The sequence below is a fragment of the Taeniopygia guttata genome, chromosome 3, assembly GCF_048771995.1.
Source record: "Taeniopygia guttata chromosome 3, bTaeGut7.mat, whole genome shotgun sequence".
Taxonomy (NCBI): domain Eukaryota; kingdom Metazoa; phylum Chordata; class Aves; order Passeriformes; family Estrildidae; genus Taeniopygia; species Taeniopygia guttata.
In genome coordinates this window covers 107,597,883-107,620,408 of record NC_133027.1, presented here as the reverse complement: position 1 = coordinate 107,620,408, position 22,526 = coordinate 107,597,883, and the positions used below count along the sequence as shown (strand labels likewise).

The window sequence follows — 22,526 nt, the reverse complement described above, 5'->3', positions numbered from 1 at the left end:
TTCAGGTGAAGGCAGAACAGGATGTCTGCACTCTAAAACTGAGAAAATGTAGCTAATATTGTTTAGAATAAGTGCCAAGCTCTGTGGATCTGTTCCTTTTACAGTTCTGAGCTGAGGCTCCTGATAATGAACAAGCCCTGCTCAACCTTCCCTAATCCCCCCAGATGTCAATACTGAGGCAAGGAGACTTTTCCTTACTGAATAAAGAGACCCCAGGGGTGTCTGGCAGTAGGAATATCTTATACTCATTACTGAGGTCCAGCAGCCTATGCTGCTAATTTTTCCTTGGCTTTTGAGCCCTTTCCCTCTCTCAGTAAATGAACGTGTGGCCACGTAGCAATTAACTGTGCTCTTTTAGCAGCCTTGCAAATGGAAAGGGAAAATGAACTTTATATACTGGGGAAAATATGGATCTGTCTTACTAACCTTTGCAGTCCCACTTAGCTTAATATTGAGTGAGGGGAAAGGATGGGGCTGTTCAATAAATACCAAATTCAATCTTATCTCAGAACAAAAGAGCAAAAACATGCATATTTTTCTACAGTTTACAACAGAAAACCTGAATGATTGTACAGTGTCTAGTAAGATTTTTCTGTGTGCTCTGGTCTTAGACAGAAACCTTATCCTACATGATGCTTCACATCCTGTATCAGCCACACAGCATTTTTTGTGTGTCACTGAATCATACTTTTTGAAAGACATTTTTGTGGAGCAAAAGTAATGAATAGAAGTTTTATAGCAGGGATGTTTTTCTTACACTACTATTCCTTCTTATGTCAGTTTTATTTTATGAACTGTGCAATATTTAACTTCCTAAAGAGTATATTGGTATTAAGGAAAATTTAAGTACCGTTTTCTAGAAAATACAAATGAATATCCTTATTTTTACTACTAGAGGTGGGGTAAATCACATAATGTCACCCCAAAAGTCTCACCCCTATGACTACTACTTTGTTCTGTTTACTATTTGTTTCTGTCTTTTTAAAGAAATAAGAGACTACAATTCCTATGCAATTAGGAGATTTATTCCATACCATAAATTGCTCAAAAATATTCTGAAAATTAAATTTGTCCACAAGCTAGCAAAAAATGCCCAATGCACAGAAAATTTAGAGTATAGTAATTTGATTAGATGTAAGCATACACTATGATACTTTTATTTATTTTATGGTACCAAGTGTAAAGAGGCAAGTGAAAAGATAATCTTTATAGAGGAAGATTCTTGCCCACTCTAATCAATCTGCCTGTTTCCTATGACAGAACCCTGGTGGTTTTCTTTTGTACCATCCCTCATGGATTTATTATTTTGTGCAATGAAAAGCTTGAGATGCCTTTGAAGCGCTGAAATTGAAATTGGGTGGCTGGCTTACCAGGGAACTGCCAAAGGGTTTCTGACAAAGCCACGTTCTCCACAGCTGGAAAGCAGCACAGATGTGCACGCTGGCCGTGCTTTCTTTGCAAGGCACCAGCCAGCAGCCCGGACCGACTCCTACGTGAACCTGCGCGAGGTCTCCAGCCGCATGACGCTGCCCCGGGGACAGTACCTCATTGTGCCCTCCACCTTTGAGCCCTACAAGAATGGGGAGTTCTGCCTGAGAGTTTTTGCTGAGAAACAGGCTAAATCACAGTGAGTACCTTCCCTGAAAACCCCCCCTTCTGCTGGGGTGGCACGCAGGGGAGAAGGTCGCATGTTGCATCCACACTCTGGGCTTGATCTTTTGTCTTACCCAGCAAAATAGGCCCATTTCCACAATCTATTTTTCCATTGAAAAATGGTCTACCATAGTGACCACACATCCATGGCAGATGGTTCTTCAGAGTCATGGCTCTTCAGAGAATCCCCTAAGGATTTGGCAGAGACCAAGATCCCTCCGCTCTGTGAAGGAGGAGTGCCCACAAAGAAGGAGTGCAGGATTTGAGACTATGATGATGATGAGATGGTTTTAAAAAGGATTATATCAATAGCATGCATTGGATGAAAAAGCAGGAGTCTGGATGGAAGACAAGAGCAGCAAGGCTGCATTTCCCATGGGAAATATCTTCAAAGAGTTGGGGCAGGCAGAGGTGGGATGCAGAGCATGGGAAGCAGGAAACTTTATAGTTAAACTTTTTGCTTGCTTGTTTGTTTTGCTAATTATTTTAAAGGCAAGACTTTAAAGTTTTTAAAGTTTTAAAATTTCTCGTCGTTTAACTGTTTTGTTGTTTTTTTTTTTTTCCCTTAGGATGATGGGGGATGAGGTGTCTGCAAAGCCATACGAGGTTAGATGGCCTAACTGGGCAGAGTTTTCTTTCCTAATGTGGAAGTAAAACAGAGGCATGTTTTTTACTTCTCATTCAAGATGGGATTACAGAACATTTTTGTGCTGAGGAGAAATATTTTTTGCTCATGGGGATTTTTTACATATGTCCATGTCTTAGTTTCATGTTCATTTTTATGTACCTGGGCCACGTGGCACGGAGACTTCGCCCTTGTAGACTGAACTGGAGCATGTTTGATTGTCCTTACCTCCTTCATGGGTAGGAGAAGGTGGAGACGCCTCATTTCCATAGAAAAAAATAGTCTTCCTGAAGCCTGGGAGAAGCTGCAAAAGGCTTCCAAGGAGTTGCTGGATTGCTCTGGCCCAGTGGAAAAACATTTTCACTGTGGCTATTTTCTAAAGCTGGCTTGGTAATGGAAGAAAACTTTCTCATCAGCCTTAGGAAGTATTTGCTCTCAAACTAAGCCAGCCCCTGGCTGGTCATGACTTAAGTAGTGCCTCTGTTTTGCCATTGCTGCAGAGCACATACTCATTTTCTGTTGCTGTAAATAAGTCCTGTACAGTATCTTTACAATATCCACAGCTCACTTTCAGAACCACCTTGTTAACCATTCTCTTGGCCATCCCTTTCCTCTAGCCTCACGTCGATAACAAAGATATAGATGATGAGTTCAAGACTCTATTCCAAAAGCTCTCTGGAGAGGTAAGTGGATTAAAGTGAACAAAAAAGGCTGAGACCTCTCCGTTATGATTTTACAAATATTTGACTTGCCAATTCCTTTTACTGTCTGTTCAAAAAACCAAGTATTTCTCCCCTTTTATTAACTCACAGCTTCAGTTCAGTTTATTTTACAATAGAGAATATTTTCTACATTGTTCCTCTCATTGGTGCAAAATGTGATTTTTTTTCTTCCCTTTGGTAATGCAAGGCAGGGAACAACTTTGAAAATAGGGGCGATAGGAGTGAGGACTGTGAAAATATTATCCCAGGGTGAAATAAATTACCTGTGGAGTTATCATATAATTCTAACAATTGCTTGGCTGGCCAATTCCTTCCTTTTTGTTTAGCCCCAGGAATTGAAAAACTGTTGGCTGGGCTTTTTCTCTACTTAATGTATTTGAAAAACAGCATCTACAAAGCCCTGCTGTGTTAGCCTGTGGCAGTCATGTCAGGCTTCCTCTTAATGAACAGGTGGCCACTGTTACTGGAGAGGGAAAACATCTTTTTAGTTAGGAAAACCATTATGAGTTTTGAGATGGCAATTTTAGAATTGTTTGGTTGTAGTTTCCTTAAGCCCTGAAAATCTGAAATGTTTTTCAGAACCTTGTTATTCAGTCAAACCTTTTAAAAAGTTGCCATTTACTTGGTCATGTCACCATAGCACCTAACAAACCACTTATTTCTTGGTTGAATGTCTAGGAAATATGATTGGTTTCTCCCTCTGATATTTGAGGGTAAATGTGAAGGGTTAGAAAAAAATTAAGGGTTTACATGCCTTAGATTTGGAAAGAAAATAGTCTCTGGATGTCTGATAGCAAGTCAAGAGATCTTGCTTCAAATAATTTTTGTGTTAACACCTACGGCATGTTTTGTTTTCTTTCCAGGACTGTGAAGTGACTGCAACTGAACTTCAAAGGATCCTAAACCGGGTTTTGGCAAAGAGTAAGTGACATTACGTACTTCCCATTGGATGGAGCTGAGAATGGGGTCTGTGCTAACAAAACCCAGCTCTGTCAGCTAGGGGTGATGAAAAACTGAGTTTTTGTCTGGTCCCAGCTGAATTCCTCCTGGCTTGTTGAGCCTCTAAATATGGGGTGGGGTGGAAATAGTGCCTGGTGCTTCCTTTCCAAATACTGCCAGCAGATGTTCTGCAGAGACACAACTTTCCCTGTACTTTTCTGAGAGGACCACCATGGGCAGTGTTATTATGCTGCTGCATGACTTCTGTGGACAGATAGAGGCTTATCACCACCAAAACAAATAAAATCCCCACCCACTGTGGAAAAAAACAAAAAACAAAACAAAACCATATTAAACAACTGAAAGGACATAGTGGAAGAAATGTCAGAGCATTTACTTTGCTACAAAGATTTTAAGGTGACTATCACTGACTGCACGAAAATATTTGTCTTAAACTATTTCTGACTTAGACTTTTATATTTCCTATTTGTACAGGAAAGGATGTGAAAAGTGATGGATTCAACATTAACACTTGCAGGGAGATGATCAGCCTTTTAGATGTATCCTTTGAATAAACTTCAACACCTTCAAAGTTTCTGGATCTCTTTTGCAAAACTTCCTGACAAGCTGGGCTAAGTTTACACTTCAGTTGTCCCGGCACGTAGCTGGGGGCAAAAAATTCAGCCAAGCATCTCTATCAGCTCATGGTGGCAGAAACCTGAACCATTTAATCATCAGCTGCTTCTCTCACCACCGTCTCTCATTGCTTAAACTGTTTCCTAAATATAGTGGGGAGAAGTAGAGCCTTTCTGCCTGGCTGCACCTGTGCAGTTCCAGGTGCATACACAGCGTGCTTGGCAGGATGCAGCTTTTGAGCACATCCTCAGCTGCTGTTTCTGAGTCAGGTCCTGCTTACAGAGCCACCAGCTCACAGCAGCAGGGACAGGCTGAGCCTGTTCCCAGGGGACTGCTGCAAGTACAGGCAGTGCCTGCCTCCCTTCTGCATAACTGGGAGGACACTTGGGAGCTTATAAGGTTTGTGTGGCCAAGAGAAAAGGAGAGGTCGACACTTCTGCCCAGGTCTGTGTAGCCAAAGGAAAAAGGGAGGTCAACACCTCTGCCCAGTGCTCCTTTGCACTGGGAGGGTGAAGACTCGTGCTACAAGGATCTTGCTGGTGTTGGTGTCATGCCATGGCCACATATTGAGGCCAGCAGGGATTCACCATGGATTTTGTGGATACTGGCTTTTAGGAGAAGTGATGGCATTCCCTACACTCCATAGGCTCCCAAGCTTAATAGGATAACTCAGTAAGTACAATGTCATAGTGTCCAAATCCCTGTTTCTATACAATTTTCCATTGGAAGGGATGTTCAAGGCCCTGAAGGACATGGGAGAAGACTCTGTCGACTGCTGCTGACTCTCTTCACTTGCAGCTCCTGCCTCTGGTTTCTAGCAATTATCTGCTGCAGGGCCAGGCCCTTTCCCCCCTAAGGGGAAATCTAATCTACTGTTAAGTGTACAAAATGTGAGTGCTTTTAATCATGCTTATATATTTAGCAATCCCATATATCATTCCTTTAGAGTGAAGATAGCCTAGAAATTCTTGGCATGCCTTTAGCCAAGCAAATGTGGAGCTGTGGACATATCTGTGGGAGATGGAGATGCATTACAAGTGAGAACTAAATTGGCATTAAGATGTGATCATCATCACTGTGATGGCTGATTTGTTTTTATCAGAACTGCTCTCCAGATTGCTCTCCAGTGTTTCACCATCCAACTCTCATTTTTACACTCCAGTTTTGTTAAGGATAAAGGAATCCTGATTTTTGAATCATGCCTTAACATGACCCAGACCGATGGGACCAGCACCTTGGGACTTGTAGAATTCAAGATACTTTGGATGAAGATTCAAAAGTATTTGGTAACAACATTTCTGACTCTATCCCCTTCCCTTCCGTCTCAGCTCTGAAGTACAGATCCAGAACTGAGATAAGAGTTAAACCCTCACAAGCAGATATAATTGGAAGCCTTCCTTCTCAGGGCTCAGGTTTGTTCCAGGGCTCTGAAACACCTCTCACTCAACAGGGCACAAGCAAATCCTCTTTCACCTTGGCCCCATCGTTTGCCATAATTTGCAATACCTTACAGAAAGATTAACTCTCTTTGATTATTGGCAAAGACAGCTCTCTCTGCTGCCTGCTCTATTAAAGCTCATATGAGCATTTTGGCTGTCGCAATATGTGGCATTGTTGGCTGAGCATAAGCAAACACAAGAAACATTTTTAGAACCTACAAAAAACTGCCGTTGTATTTTTTAAATCTTGTAGAACTGCTGAATTGTTTTTCTGGTAGAGGATTTAATATCCCAAGAAGTTCACCCAGAACAAAGCACTCTAAAGAAAGGAAAGTCAGATTTGACTTTCTTGGTGTGGCCACTTCCTTTCAGGCAAGCCTACTGCCACTATACTTGATGTTGTTCATCACAGATCATCTGCCCTGGAGTTCCATGAGGACATGTTGGGTTCATGAAGACACAGCTCTGTCCTAAGGCTTGTCAGAAAAACAATCCCTGAGACCCAAATCCACTGTTAACTTTAGGTCTGGGTGGTTTCTAATTCTGGAGAATAAACCTGCTGGCAGTAGGAGGCATCTGTCATCTTGCTGAATCATTAAGCAAGATGGACTTGTTCTGTTGCAGTGTTTGCCAGCTGATAGGATATTTTCCTCAATGGCCTGTCTGCCACCATGTAATGTGAAGGCAGGCAAGCTTCCAGCCCATGGGAACATGTTTCCTACTCTGCCTGGATTGCCACTAGCTGCTTGAAATGTTTCCCTTGCTCATTAATGTTTCAAATAGTAGGAGCTTGTGGTGGTAGGGACAGTCCCTGTCCCGGCCATCAGTGGGCACAGCAGTGACAATGTGAACATGGCAGAGGTAGGAGTGATTGTCCTGGCGCTGGTTAGCTACACGAGCAGGGAGGATGGCAGGGCATGGGCTGCATGGTGGGCTAGCAAACCAAGGTTAATGCCTAGAGGGGTGTCCTCTGAGTAGTTCATTGTGGCTTGTAGCCCCTGATGGGACCTGTGTTACCACATCTTCAGGGCTGCTGTGAGCCAGCTGTGCGAGCCCAGCCTGCCTCTGGTGCCCACACCATGGCATGCTGCAGGGGCACACACTCCAGTGCCCTCTCCCATTTCCTTCTTCCCCTTTGCCACAGGCAATCTATAAGAAAGTGGACAGTGACTACTCTGGTACCATCGACTCCCACGAGATGCGAAATGCCCTCAGAGAGGCGGGTGAGTGTGCTGCTCAGGGATTGGATCACCAAACATTGGGAGAACAGCAGAGTGTTTTAATGGCTTTTCTTCTCTCCTGTCACCTAGATCACAGCATTGGCAGTGATATTCTCCCTTCCTGACAGTCACACACCGCAATCTTTTTGCTGTTTCACACATCAAACCCCATCGTCTGCATTAAGAACCACTGGTACTTTTGTCCATGCTGTGGCCATTGCTTTTCCATCTGATTATTACTTGCTCTATTTTTAGCCTCATTATTTCCTTATCTAATAGTCCTCTTTCAGAGCTGTGCCCAAACCCTCTTTTTCCTTCATTTCCTCCCACCACCTTTCTCTCCTCTGGAGAAGGTGCAAGCCTGATCAAGGCATGCTCCAATGATGTCCTCTCTGATGTGTTAAGTTTGGAACAGAGCTTTCCAGATAAGGGACATCTAGAGGAGCGCTGTTTTTTTTTGATTTGTCTTGTGCTCAGTGGATTTTATGTGAATGATCCAGAGACAGAAATAGCATGAATATGGGCCTGAATAGAGCCCAATGTGTTACGTGAGCAATTGGCTCTGCTGCAATCACTGCTATTCAGCTGCAGTGCCAAGACTCGCTAATTAGGGGTTTATCTGGGGAACATAGGACTGGTTATGCTGCGAAACAATGTGAAATATGCAGCCTGACAAAATGCTGTGGGAGAACTCTATGCCTCTCTTCACCCAGCACAATTGGCTTTGGAAAGGACCCACAGAGGTGGGCGTGGGAGTCCAACAGACCTTCTGGGAGGAATAGTCCTGCCCTTCAACCTGCAGCTGCGGCAGTCTGCAGATAGGTCCCATCCAAGACAGTGAATGAACCTGCTGTGTCAGTGACTCCTGTGCTCTCCTGGCCTCAGGTTTCAGGCTCAGCGACGAGGTGCAGCACAGCATCGTCACCCGCTACGCCTGCAGCAGCAGGCTGACCATCGACTTCGATGGCTTTGTGGCCTGCATGATCCGCCTGGAGACCCTGTTCAGTGAGTGCCCAAGGGCAATGCCTGAAAGCTTTGGGCTTGCCTTAGGTATTTGGTGTCTTTTAGCTGTGAATTCAGCAAATTGCATGGAAAGGTCAGGGTGCCAGCAAAATTGTGTCAGAGGAAGCAGTGGAGAAATAGCAAAAGCCTTTTTGTCTGAATGCCCATGGGGAGTAGGGGACACATTTCCATAACACACCATTCTCTTGTGTTTTTAAGTCATCAGCAACTTATGGCCAGTGCTCTGGCCCCCACATTGTCCCAGCTCTGACAAATGGGACCATTTATCACTCGCAGTTCTTACCCAGACCTGATTTACAGGTTTGTCCCTGGATCATGCCAGATCAGATTTTATAGTTGTCCTGCTGCCAACTCCCATTTTGCTGCTGTACATCTATTCCACCCCATGAAGCAGTTTAGAAATTATTTGTAAGAAGAACAAGAACCACTGTAATATTATCTTACAGAACCAGTCTACATTTCCAGTAGATCATGGCAAAAGGCCAGACCTTTATATTTTGTTGGACAGTGATTCTCTACATGCCAAACTCTGTGGTTTATATCCAGGTTTTTTTTCCCCCACTCTTCTACATTTCAGAAGTGTTCCAACTCCTGGACAAAGACAAAAATGGAGTCATCCAGATCTCTCTACCTGAGGTAAGGCTGGTCACACTGAAATACCACCTGATCCAACTCCAGCAGTAGACCACACTAAAATACACTTATTTAAAATCACTATTATAAGTGATTTTATCACTGTTATAAGAGAAACATAGTAGTGATTCAAAGGGCAAGTTTGTTTATGTGAAAATATTCTTCAGCCCACAAGGCCTGCCTGAATTAATAGAATGAACTTTTACCTTTATACGAGCAAAAAAGTAAATATACCTTCAAAACTCCCAAGGCTGATAGAGTAAGTGCTTGCACAGTGCATTTCACTATCTCTTTTTAGAGGGCAGTGGTCAATTCATTAGAAAACACACAGCAGGGAACTCTTCTCTTCTGGCAGAGAATGCACCGATCAACCTGCCAGAATTAGAAGAAACCTTTTAAGATGCCAGGTCTTTTTTCTTCCTACATTGTTTTTAATGCAAATTTTTCCTGCTGAAGCTGTTGTAAAAGCAATCAGCCTGAGCCTTCCCTTTGCAGAATACAAATATATCTCAGGAAACAGCTGGAAGGAGCCCCAAGAGGTCCATCCAATTAGTCCTCTCAGCTGAAGACTGGCTGGAAGGGAGGAGGATGGCTAGGAGGGCCTGTGACCCTCAGTCACAGTTAGTTAAATCTAGCTGAAATTGTACATTGCATACTCCCACCCTAGAGTTTTTCAAGGTTGAAAGTTGAAGCTTTCTCCTGCAGAACTCATCTTCCTTTGGAAGAGACCCCACTTGCAATGTTTGAGGCTGATCCTGGCAGTAGATTTCCCTGAAGTTCAAGAGCAGATGGATCCTACACATATAAAAGATTAAAATGCAACTCCAACCTTTCCCAGCTTGTTCTCCCAGAGGCATGGAACAGTGCCCCAGTGGCATCCTGTAGACCTTCCTGATGCCCTGACTCCTTGTTTTGTTTCTCCCTCAGTGGCTGTGCTGCACACTGGTTTGAACCACAGTCAATCAATTCAGCAGAGACCTCTGAGGCTCTTCTGAGCATGAAACCGCTTGTTTGGCATCTCCTTGTTGTGAAAAACAGAAACTCATTTTTATTCCTGTCAAGTTACTTTAAGCCAATAAAAATGATCACCTGTCAGTTATAAAATAAATACATTCTTAAACAAACAAACAAACTCAGGACTGACCTCCTTTACTTTTCCTGCCCAAAGAGTATTGCTCTGTGCCATGCTGAAATCTCATCAGTTCTGACTTAGCACGGATGGACCCAGGTGGCTGTGGTTTGACTTATGACTGTGCAGCAAAGTTCAGCAGTGTTCAGAATCCTGGAAGGGATCTCCATTGCTGCAAAACCCAGCATATGTTTTGCTCCATGCTCAAGAGTGTGGGCAAAATTTATGTTGCTGCCCTGGCAACCTCCCTTTGCAGACAATTGTCTGCTTTGGCTGTGCCAAGTGTCTGCAGAAGCTGGGGGTGAGGAGCTCAGAGGCAGATGCTGAGCTGCTGGGAGCACAGAGGATTTGGGCACAGACACAGCCCCAAGGATTAACTGGGAATCAGGAAAATGTGATGGCACTCCTCCACAAGTCTCAGCTCAGTCCTCCTGGAGGAGGAGAGAGGATGGAAGGTCAGATGCAATTTTCTGCAGTTATTTCAGCTGCGATCTTCTCCTGTGAATGCTTGTCCATATGCATGCCAAAAGATGGGATTTGGAGCTTTAGTTTAATGAGTGACTGGAGCTCAGAAGCTCATGAAGGCAAGCAACAAAAAATGCACATGTAGGGGGTCTAGGAGCCTGAGAATGCAGGGGATGTGCTAATGTGGATTGTGACTTAAAGAAGAAACTGAAGCTAGCTGGCTTCAACTATCATAAACTTTGCACTGGCTCACAGTGCTATGCTTTCCTAAGACCTTGTAAAACATTTGTCCTCTTAAAAAAAAGCTCCTCTCTACATTAAATTTCATAGTATTCTAAAGAGTAATGTCATAGCAATGTAGGCAAGATAATCTAGCATTCTGCATTAGCAATCAGAAGGTATTTCTGGAACTTTCAGTAATGATCTGACAAGACCATGCATGTTGTGGTCAGTGACATGTCAGAAGCTTCTCCCCAGAAACAGAAGGAGTGCAGGCTGACATCTGTATCCTCAAGGCAATGTGGGGCCAAGATTCTGTCCCCCTCTTTCTCTTCAGTGCTGTGTTTGAGAGAGGCTTTTCTTCACACCTGCTGGTTCCTAAGCTCTTCCTTTGAGCAGGAAGAAAGCTGTTTGTTGTTTGGTTCCCATCTCTGAACACAGAATGCCTGGTGACAAACCCCACACCTCACATCTCCCAGCATTTCTTCTTGCTGCTGGCCACAGCTGTCTGACTAAAAGGGATGAATGACCTGTGTCAGTACACTACTCTGCCTTTCTAACTGATGTCCTCTGCCAGTAAAAGAGAAATAAATACTTTGTTTGGGTTGCAGGATAAAAGCAGACAAAGGAGGAACCACAGGCTTTCCCCTGCTGTCCCTCTGCACATATCACTGGCCATGACCTGTGTGCAGCTGTCATAGGTTGCCACCAGTTTCTCCTGGCAGATATTTGCCCGCTGACCAACAACAGACACCTCTGTACCTGAAAGGCAAAGTTACCTGGGGCAAGATGAGCTCTCCAAAACCACCAGAAAATTCTGGTGAATGCTCTGCCTGTTCAGTAGGATGAATGTGTCCTTCCCTGCCCTACATCTTGCATATGCAACACGTCTCCTTGCTAACCATGCAACAGGGTGAGCTGGCTGCTTGCAGCTTCAGATTTGCTTTCTGCTCACACGCGCTATTCATGAGTTCGTTCCAATTATGGTCAGAGAGGCCTCTCTCCACAGGACTGGGAAAACTCAAACATATGCAAAAATCCATTGCATGCTCCCACTTCTCCTTTTACAGCAAGCCAGATGCCCCCATCACAATAATTCTCACAGTTATCTCAATGGCTCTCACCCTCCTGTACAGGATGGGCAGAGTGCTGCACTCCATCTTCCTTTATCTTTGGAAAGCAGGCAGCTCCAGAGGAGCCACCTCTTCTTTCATTTGTTCTTTGAGTACAGCACTTGGATATCAGGTCTTAGAGAACAACTGCTCAAAAATAAGCCTCTTCATGGGATTGAATGCGCTTCTCCTTTTCACTTGACGCATCTGCAAAAAGATGATTAATGTCCACCTGATTTTCCTTCCCTATGCTGCAAGCTGGGCAAATGTCTGTGCTCATCAGTTCTCCCAGTTAGTCCTCATGGGGCTAAAATAGATTTTGACTAAAATGCCTGCAGCAGCTTCTGTGGAAGCAGTGAGGCATGGAGAGCTGAGCCACAGTCTGGGCATCTGGACTCTCTGCACTCTTACACTCTGCATGTTGGCTGTGCTTCATTTTTGGAGCTGTGAAGGGCTGCAGCTCTCCTTAGATTTGAGTAGCTCAGTCACGGGGAATTATAATACAGGCAAGTCACAAAGGTTCATGAATTTGTGACCTGTTCCCTGTCACAGTGAAAACTCTGCTGCGTGGCATTCTCAGCACTTTATAGATATGGCAGGGCTAAAGAGACTCCCACAGAAACTCTGCCACAGGTCTTCAGATCTTTCCTTTCTCTCTCCACTTGTCCATAGAAATGTTTTCCTCTGCACTGCAGGCTGGTGAACTGGAAACTTGAACTCTGTACGTTTCTCTGGTAAAATGAGATTCACATTAGACCACATTCAGAGTCCCACATGCCTTGTGCACTAATTGCTTTGTGGTTGCCTACAGAGGAACTTCCCGTGGGTATAAATCCTACCCCATCAGCATCTGACTCCAGCTTTGCACCAGAGTTAAGTATCTGCATTGTGGACAGGACAACCACAGGTATTTGGGATTCTGCCTATGAGCTAGGAGAATAAAAAGAATCAACCTTGTATGTGCAGTTATCTGTCCACCCTCCCAGAATGGGAGATTTACAGGGAGATCAATCCATCAGTGCAGGCTAATGATCAGATCCATGGCTTATGAGTGAGCACAGAAGGAACAGTGCTTTACAACTTTCCTTTCAATCTTTATTTCAGGCAATCCTGCTGAACCTGACTCAATGGTATATTTTCATTCTTCCTTTCCATACAGTCCAGACAACCAGGCAGGCCTGGAAGCAGTGGGATACCGTAGGCACATTCTTTCTTTCCATGTTACTCAGGATGCATCCAACATCCCAGCCTGCTATTGTTATCCCAGGCTAAGCTTGTAGACTGGAGATTCAAATTCCACAAAAGCAGATGAGATTCTGGGTGCAAAAGGAACCCAAATTCCAAAGCTTTTGAAGTTTGTCCACCACTAATGATGTCCCCAGCGATAGTTCATCTTAAAGTTGTGCCCTGCTCCTGCCTGACAAGCTTGTTGCCATGGTGTCTGTCTCTCTCTGTATAACTGGCACGTACAGCATAAAACCCTCTCTTTTTAATAGAGCAAATTACTTCACTTGTTACTGTTGGCCACTCATTAACTCCTTCCTCAGTCTTTGAAATCTTCGATGCAGCTCTCACCTGACTTGCACTGTGTGGACAGAAGGTGCTTGGGGAGGGTTGTGTGCAAAGATGAAGAGCAGGCAGCAGAAAATAATCCGTAGGAATGTATCTGAGGGATGGTCTCAAGAAGTACCTGGACAAACACTGGAATAACAACAAGGAAGAAGATGAATGTAGCAACTTTTTGTCCACTCAGGAGCTGAACAACATCAGGAACTGGAGAAAATGGGTTCTTCTCTGACCCTGCAAGCTTCAGGGAAGAAGACATGTACACTCCCTTCAAAATATATATGGCTGACTTAGAAAACAAAATTCTCTTTTGCTATTTGGAAAACTCTGTAAAACATTGGTGGTTTTGTCTATTCACTCACCTCTAAACATGTAAAAACTACATAGTCAGCTCAAGGAGTGATTAAGGTATTTCTTCTAACCCACCTTTTTTCATTCAAAGAAACCACAAAACACCAAACTCAAAGGTATTTTTGTTAAATTCAAACTAGCTGGTGTGCTCCTCGATGTGATCCCTCACCAAAATAGGTTTTCCTAAGCTAGTTTAAACAGTGTAGCTTGATCTCACTCTTACAGAGAAGATAACAGTGAGGGCCCTCTTCCAATGTCTTAAAGCATTTCAAGCTTCCTTAAATTCCCATATCCTTTTTGATAGTCTCTCTCTTATTCTCCTAAAGGCACAGACTGTCATATTTTTATCTCTGCTGTATGCTTCTTTTCAGCTGATACAGTGAAATGTTTCAGCGTTCCTTTGTTATACATAAAAAAACCACTGAGGTTGGTTTTGAAGGTGAACTTCCATTATCGTCCTCAGTTGTTCACTCCCTGCCAGTGAAGACACAAACCAGATCACAGGGTCTGTACTGTGCTCCAGACTTGCCACACCACCACCAGTTGCTGAGGTGGAGCAGCAGGAATAGCTGCAATCACTGGCAAACATCACCCAGGTGCTCTGCTGAGGCTTCTTTGAAACAGCTCGCAGAACTCAGGTGCATGGGGCACAGAGTCCGCAAGAAAACTTTCAGTCTGTCCATGTAGAAAACATCACAAATCTTCTCAAAGACGTGTCTTCATTGCACCATAGATACATAGGTACACTTACCTCATTTCAGTGTAAGTGGATATTTTCTCTGTGTCTTTACTCAGCCCTGTTGGCTCCATGGGGACGCCACTAAACTCCCCACCACAAATGTCACTGCCCTGGCAGTGGCATCACAGACTATGAGGAGAAAATGAGCAGCCAACCTCCTTGCCATTGAAGGCCTGCTTCTGTGCTAGACACAGAAACTGGTTTATTGCTAAACCAGTAGCTCTCATTGCCTTTAACACCTCTGAAAGGGTTCGGGCTACTTGTTTGATGAAGCTTTCAAATGAAAAGGAGAATAGGTCAAGGCAGAGTGACATTGCTTTAATGGTAAAATCATCAGTGCTCTCTTTAGTAATGATGGGCATCCTTTTGCCACAGCTTAGCTACAGATAGCACAGGATTTGGCATTTCCAGAGATTTCTCATTTCTCTGTCTTAGTTTCTCAATGCACCTTTACTTGATTAGCCAGCACTCCTAGGCCAGTTCTTGGGCATAGCTCTCTGGATACCTGGACTTCAAGATTACCTGTCTTTAATGTCATCCATATAGGCTTGATCAGGAAAAAAAAAAAACAAACCTATTTCTTCTTATTTAAAGAGCTTTATTTGGTAATTGATATGAGTAAGATATCTGGCACAGTCTCTAAGCCAGCCAGCTTAAAACTGTGAGTGTTCATAAAACTGTGTGTTTTTCCAAGCTGTAATCACACTCTTAGACCACTGTGCAAATTTACCCAGTACGCATATCAGAGCAGGTATGATCTCTTGGGAATTTCAAGGAGCTTTGTGACCAACATATTTTATTTCAAATGGTGGTTTGCTATGTTTCAAAAGATCATCATATTTGCTTATTAATTTGCATGGAGTTGGAGCTCAGAAAAGGCAGTGCTTGTCAAACATGAGATTGATGACTGGTGGTGGTTGGTGTTGTGGCAGGCAGCGGGGCATCCCACAGGGCTCTGTGTTGGGATGCAGCAGCATTCCCTAGGGATATTCCAGTGTGCAGTTTGTTTCATATGGAAGATGCTCCCATCTGCCTTGAGTGAAAGAATCTTTGCTGGGGAAGCTTTGCCCGGCAGATGGCAACTGTGAATACAGGAAACTAGGAAAATGTTTTCAGTTTCAGAGAGAATCACCATAGAATTAATTAAACAGAAAAAAAAAGGGATTAAAGGAAAAATGAGAAAATTATAAAGTACTAACCTGACCTCTAATTGTAAAGCACCTTTAGCCAGAAGCCTGAGAGAAGGAGCTATCTGAAACAGCAGTAGTTAGCTTAATAATAACGACGCTGATTCCAGCAGAGTGCCAGCTTTCGACATGTTGATTTAATTGGAACTCATCTCAGTTTTGGGCTGGGATTTTTTTTTTTTTTTTTTGTGTGTGTGCTTTTATACATGCTGATAATGTTTGAATTGCAAACACGCTGGTCTGGTGCATGAAAGCTTGAATGAGAAATTATCTAACCAAATTTAAGTGTCCAAGCTGACTAGAGTACAAGCAATGAACAAGCTTTATGAAGAGAGAAAATACAATTAATTTCAGAGTTTACACCTTGCACTCTATGGTGATACCAGCAATGAGAGTAAGAAGAAAAAAAAAAAAATTTAAAATTATGTGGGTTATCATTATAGGTTACCCTGGCAAATTTAATTTTGCCTGTATTCATAAAAATCCTTGACCCCCCGCCCCACCTCCATAGGATGCAAATATTATTCTAGTTTATAGGATATGTCCCCTCAGTACCGGATGTCCTATCACTATTCTGTGATATAATGGAGCTCTGCAATGGTGATGCCCTACTGTCTGTAGGGATGTATGCTTCTTTTAACATAAGGTACATTTTGTGAATAACATAGAAATGAGAATATCTTGAATAATCACGGTGTTTGTCAAACCATGGTATTGCTTCTGTGGATTCCTACACATACAATGGATGAAATTTCCTCAGATACCAGGAGAATGATTTTTTATTTCAACTTTCTTTTCCTCTGAATGAACTCTTCTGTTTTGGGATTCCTGGGAGAAAAAGGTAAGTAAAATACTGTTGGCCAGGTCTCATTCATTTAATTTAAAAGGAGCTGGTAACACAGTGATAGCTGGCTTGAGGATACTTGATGTTTCCATCCCAAAGAACAAGATCATTTCATGGAGGGATGGAGACAGCTAAATCAGAACTCAGCTAGAAGAGGAGTAATTCTGGCTAGACTAACAAGGTTCACTGCATTGAGCAGAAAGTGCTCAGCATATTTTGATATTGGTTCTGGTAGGTTGGAGTTTTCTACTGTTTGTAGTAAATTATGCTCCATGACATAGGAGTGGTCAATAGAGAAATCTGAGAATACAGCTCATTCAGAGACACTGCAAAACCAATTATACCACCAGCAGATCTCAAAAGTACCACAGAGCTAGACAAGCCTAGGCTGCAGTATGCCTTCAACCTGCGCTTCCTACGTCTACATCTAATTAATTTTCTTAATTGCATAACAGCACTCTTCCTAATTACACTGGGGAACTACTCCTGGTTCTTTATCTATTGCTCAGACTCTTCTGGCTGTCATTGTCTCAGTGCAGTCCCCAGCCTAATTTTGTGCTAGCCCGCACAGACTGCCTGGGGAGCGCTGGGCAGAGCCTCAGCTGCTGCAGTGACATCCCCCAGGCCCAGATGGATGCCCTCACTCACACAGGGCTCCTGGCTGAGTAGGGCCCTGCAGCCATGGGGCTGTTGTGGAGACACTTACTGTGTGATGGAAGGATGTTGTTAAGGTCTCCTGTCAACAAGAGCCAGCAGAAGCCATTGGCAGTGCTCATCCACAGTTTTGTTGGTCCTACAGTACCAGGAGCTGGGCTATGTGTTCCTGTCCTAGTTTATAATATTGGGGTGTATTCCATTACCACCTGGAGCTGCAATTCCCTTTTTTTTTTTCCCTATCTCGCGACTCAGAGATAAATCCCTCCAGGAGGAGCTGTTCTTTTAGCCACATGACTGATAAGATTCTATTGTTCTATTGTGAGATGCTCCGCCCAGAGGGAGGAGCCAAACGATGCCATCAAGGATATAAGCGGGGTTGTGCAAACAGCAAGGAGATCCCCTCTTCCAAGAGGAACAGCTGAGACCTTCTCTGCACTGGACCTCCAGAGGGAAACTACATCAGTCTACAGGAGCACTGCTTGGACAGAACCATATCTGCTACCACCGCCCTAGCCAGCAAGTGTCAGGTTATATCTCTAACTCTGTCAGTGGTTCTTATTTTGTGCTATTGTATATATTTAGTTCTTTGTTCCCTTTTCCTAATAAATTGTATTTCTGACTTAGAGCCTCTCGCTGGCTTTGCTTTTCAAACCAAGACAGTTCCTCAGTACCATCTAATTTGGGGAATACTAAGTCTTTATTAGTAGATGGCATGCTTCTGAAACAAGGAGCACAATCACCCCCAAATGACCTGACAGACAGAAGGAACCTCCCACTCCAGGCACCTCCATTTATCCCACCATTGTAACTGGAATACACAGGGCTGCAGGCAGGCACACAATAAAACCATGCAAGGGGAATTGCAACCAGCAATTAAAAACCAGGTAACCCAAAATCCCAGTGTGAGGAGTCTGGTTGCCAGGGAGCACACACATCCCAGTGCTGCCAAATACATCTGCCAGGTAGTGGTGCACTTTTCCTTTCACTCAGACTGAAGTTAAATACCTGAGGTGCATTCCACATCTATCCATGGCACCAGTGTGCTTTAACACAGCATTGGTGCATCTGGGTTTCCACCACTCCTGGCAAGTAGCTGGAGTCTGGATCCTTCTGGCGCTATCCCCATATTTTGCTGAAACCAGCCAAGAATTTCATAGTAATATTTGGTAGATTTTGTATTTTTTTTCCTCCTTTGTTTTCAAATTTTCTAGAATCTGACTTCTTAGCCAATGGGTTTGCCAGGAGCTCTCTCAAGAAAACATCTGCTGTATTCCAGGAGAAGAAGATGTTCAATATAATATTGAAGTCACACAGACTTGATCAAAGGAAATAGATTTTACAAATTCTAACTAAAATGCAAAACTTGTTGTAACTGAACACAGTTGGTCTACAGTATTTGACAAGATGAGAAGAGGGATCAGACATTGGTATGGACAAAAGGGCAACCAGTGGTTTTGCTTTAATCTTTATTGCTGACCACCTTTTGAAAATTATGAAACTTCATAATTTTAGGCTTTGAGCCAACCTTAGAGATTGAGAGCAAACCTGCTGTGAAGTTTAAAATAACCCCCCATGTGTGTGGCTACTCTGAAACACTCGATCTTGGACACTTTGAGACAGGATGGTCCACTGGACTGACCAGAGATCCCTCCCAGGAGAACAGTGCTTGTGCCACATTACCTCAAATAGACTTGTCCCCATCTGCTGTGCAGGTACCACCAGTGCTTTCAATTTCACCCCTCTGGGTTGCCAGGAGCCTCCTGTCAGCTTCTCCTTGGCTGAGCAGAGAGGAGCTGACATGCCACAGAGCAGAAGGAACTTGTGTCCTCTCAGAAAGATTTCACTTTTCCTCCTCCTCCTTCCTTTGCTGCTTTTACTGCATCTTAAATAATTGCTACAGAGTGATAACTCATATGTTTATTTTTATTTATAGATTTATAAGGCAATGAAATGGTGAAAGGTATTTGCAAAGCCCAGTTCTGGCCAGTTATTGAATTGGCTGAAGTATTTTTGATTAGTAACAATTACTCTAAAAAGTACAAGAGAACCCAGAAAAGCATAGTTGTTTTTTGGGTTTTTTTTTTTTTCTGTAAAGATACTTATAATATGTGGGCTTGAGGGCACTAAGACAGATACAAAAATATTTTCATATAGTCCTGGTCTCTGCCAATTGAGGAAAACCTCCCTGGGACTCTAGGGCTCCCTCAGGAAGCACACTATGGGGACAACCCATGGTTCTGATTTTCAGATCTGATGATAACAGTGACTATAGACCCCAGATCTCCTGAAAGCATCCCTTCCTAACTCCTGTTTTCTAGCAGCTCTAGAAAATTGCTTCTGGGATGGAATAAAAAAAACACTAGAATTTAAAAAGCTATCCTGGTAGGGATCAGTCCCCAGAGGAGAAGCATCTGGGTGCCCAAAGGGACAAATATCTCTGTCTGCAAACATGCTTCTTAGTGATGATGATATCCAAGCTGTAATGCTTCCTTTTCATCTAGCCCTTTTAACTCACTCCCAGCAACACAAGGCTTTGGCCTGAGATTTCCCCTGTCATCCATTCCCACAACCAAGATCTGTGAGACAGATCTGCTTTCAAATTGGGTAAGACGTGTACCAGGTGCTGCATCCATGAGCACTGCACAAACAGTGAAATCCAAAAATTGCCTTTCAGCACAGCCTGATTAAAACCAGTATAAAACAGCAGCAAGGTCTGTCTGAGCCTCCAGACCAGTCATATTGTTTTGGGATCTCTCTTGGTATGTGACAGTCTGCTCTGCTGGAATTGCAGCACCATATATCTTGGTGTTGAATTTTAGAAGAGAGTTCTCTTTCAAAAAGAAGAGGTCCTTCTGCATGCAGGCTGGCAGAGCCCTATGTCTTCTGTCACCCACGATATCCATTTAAATCTATATGCTCAGTTCCCAAGTGAAAAAATACTTAACTTTCTCAGTGCCCCCCATCAGCCTGGGCAGATGTCCCAGACCATTGTGTTTAATACAGGTTCCACCAAACAAAATAGGCCCTGATACCTTTTTCCAGCCTGAATCCTGCATGGCATCTTTGCTTCGAGTGAATTTGCAGTGTATAAATGTTTGGGAGCTCAGTGTATTATTTCCCTGGTGATAAAGAAGAGAAATAAAATCTGGACCACACTTTTCAGGATTTATAGGAGTAACAGGAATAAAAAGACAATAAAACATGAGTTATCACTGAAGTCACAAGCTTGACTCTAATATAAGCAAAGGTCAGATCAGATAATAAAACAGTTAATTCTTTCCAGTTCAGATTAGGAGGGTGCTCTAATCCTCAAAACAACCTTGTTGAATATACTCACATATGCCAGTGCCAGTGGCTAGCTCTAAAAATAATAAATATGATTCATTTTAGTTTTGGACATGAATTTTTGACTATCATGACTCAATACACAGGGAAGAGTCAAGGGGATGTCACCAGTTCATGCTCAGAAAAAAGAGTACCGCTTGTTTTCAAAAGCATTTTCAAGACCCAGTGAGTTCTTGTGTGTGGCAGGACTGGTGAAATGATAACGTGACAGCTCATTCTGGCAGGGCCTGGATATTTTTAAGCAGAGCTTTTCCGGAAGTTTCTTTCCAGCTCTGCTGTTCCCAGGCAGAGGAAAGCTCCAGCTCCCCTCGGGCTCTGCAGGAATGTGCTCCCTTGGCTGGAGGGATATGCTCTGCTGGGAGTTCTGAACAAGCTCTGTCAGAGCAGAGTAAAGGGGAAAGACCCTCACAGGGATGTTCACCCCATTTTAAAGGTCCTCTACTGAGAAACCTGCTTAAGAAACATGACCAGAATGATCCAAAGATGTGTAAATGATGGAGAGGTGTTGCAAGTATCTCCTCTCCCAGAGAGGCTTGAGTGACACAGTCTAAGCTGACCTTGCTGTAATGTCTCACTTTGATTGTTGAAATTCCAGTTAACACTTTTTTTTTTTATTATGTCCATTTCTCTCCTTCATGTAGCACCTTCTGTCTTTAAAGAGACATGGACAGATTGTAAAATCTCCCAGGTATTGATTTTCTTGACACTAAATTTTAAATTTGAGCTGATTTCTGAGCAGGTATAAAGAATGTTGGGATTTGTTTTAAAAAGAACTCCATGGAAACACACTAAAATTGGCTGGAAATATTTAAAATGTAACATAATCCTTGTTTGGGTTTTATAGTGATACATATAATTTCTCTTTAAGAAAAAAATTGGAATGGCTCCATGATGTCTGAAAAGTCAATTAGAATAAAGTATTTCCCTTGGCTTTCCAGCTGGTTACATCCTTTATTTCCGGCTAGGAAGGGATGCCCCTAACTTTATATTCAATACAGGTGTTCTGCCAGTGACTTCCACCAGTGCTGGAGCTGCCTTCCAGAAATGAGTGCAGAATCAAACTCAGCACAGGATGGATCCCAAGCATGAACCCAATCCCAGCTCACAGCAACTGCTTTGATGCAAACTCTGCCCAGGGACAAACTCTGGGTGAGCCCTGGCATGGGGGAGAGGAATCAAGGATTGACTCTGTGTGTCCTCTCACAGAATCACAGAATATTTTTTTCTTGTTTGATAAACATTTTGTGACTGTGACCTGAACACTGCAAGATAAAGCTCAGTTGGGTAATTTTAATGAAATCTCAGAGGTTTGGAGAGAAAATTCTGGAGGTGTTTAAAGAAAGTGCTTCTATTTCACACTGTGATGCAGCAGCTGAAATTAAATTCTGATTAATATTGATCAAAAGCAGTAGTAAATGACTGTACTGACCTTTGATTGTCAGTGTTTTTTTTAATACATGCTGGAGGTCAAGCAAGTAAAAGACCAAGGAGAGATGGCCAGGGGGCATGATGGGGAGAAAAAAGGGAAGGGGTATTAATATAATAAGTGTGGCATGTACATGCCTGCTATTTAACTACAGCTCCTGCCTGCTTCATACCCTCAGGCAGCCTGAAGCTAACTAATAACCCTGTCATCTGGAGAGAAAACACAACACTGATCATCACAGTTTCACAAATAAGTAATTTTAAATTAATGATATCACATCCTAATAAGACCAGCTCTGATTGTCTCCTATCTTATCTTGGATTACTTTATCAGCACTGAATAATAATTTTGCAGATAAACCTTGGAGTGCTTGAGCAGCAGCTGATGCTGAGTGTCTCTCTGTGTCACTGCCTGTGCCTCCCTCACCTCCTGAAGTCCTGATGAACAAGGCTCACCATGCAGGGAAAGCCAGGGAATTTTTCCCTTTGCATTTAGCCTGATGCCATCCCACAGCTGTACCCCCACCCCACTGCCCCCACTGAGGTTATTATAGTCACCTCAGCTACTCCAGATTATCTCAAGGTTCACCCCAAATG

The 22,526-nt window shown here is 43.2% G+C and overlaps 1 protein-coding gene across 2 annotated transcripts in view; it reads left to right on the top strand.

The window, feature by feature from the left end:
• Positions 1–17,779, top strand: part of CAPN8 (calpain 8) — a 37,389-nt gene extending 19,610 nt beyond the window's left edge. Inside the window, exons 12-21 of one of the 2 annotated variants that reach the window (XM_030269180.4) lie at positions 1,416–1,627; positions 2,223–2,259; positions 2,896–2,961; positions 3,864–3,921; positions 4,435–4,499; positions 5,793–5,861; positions 7,159–7,237; positions 8,120–8,239; positions 8,835–8,893; positions 9,818–17,779. In XM_030269180.4, coding sequence (XP_030125040.4) covers positions 1,416–1,627; positions 2,223–2,259; positions 2,896–2,961; positions 3,864–3,921; positions 4,435–4,499; positions 5,793–5,861; positions 7,159–7,237; positions 8,120–8,239; positions 8,835–8,893; positions 9,818–9,841 — 789 coding nt within the window. In that variant the 3' untranslated portion in view covers positions 9,842–17,779. Of the gene's footprint in view, positions 1–1,415; positions 1,628–2,222; positions 2,260–2,895; positions 2,962–3,863; positions 3,922–4,434; positions 4,500–5,737; positions 5,862–7,158; positions 7,238–8,119; positions 8,240–8,834; positions 8,894–9,817 lie in introns of those variants that run through there. The other variant, XM_072927598.1, reaches the window with a different exon arrangement.
• The last annotated feature ends 4,747 nt before the right edge of the window (positions 17,780–22,526 follow it).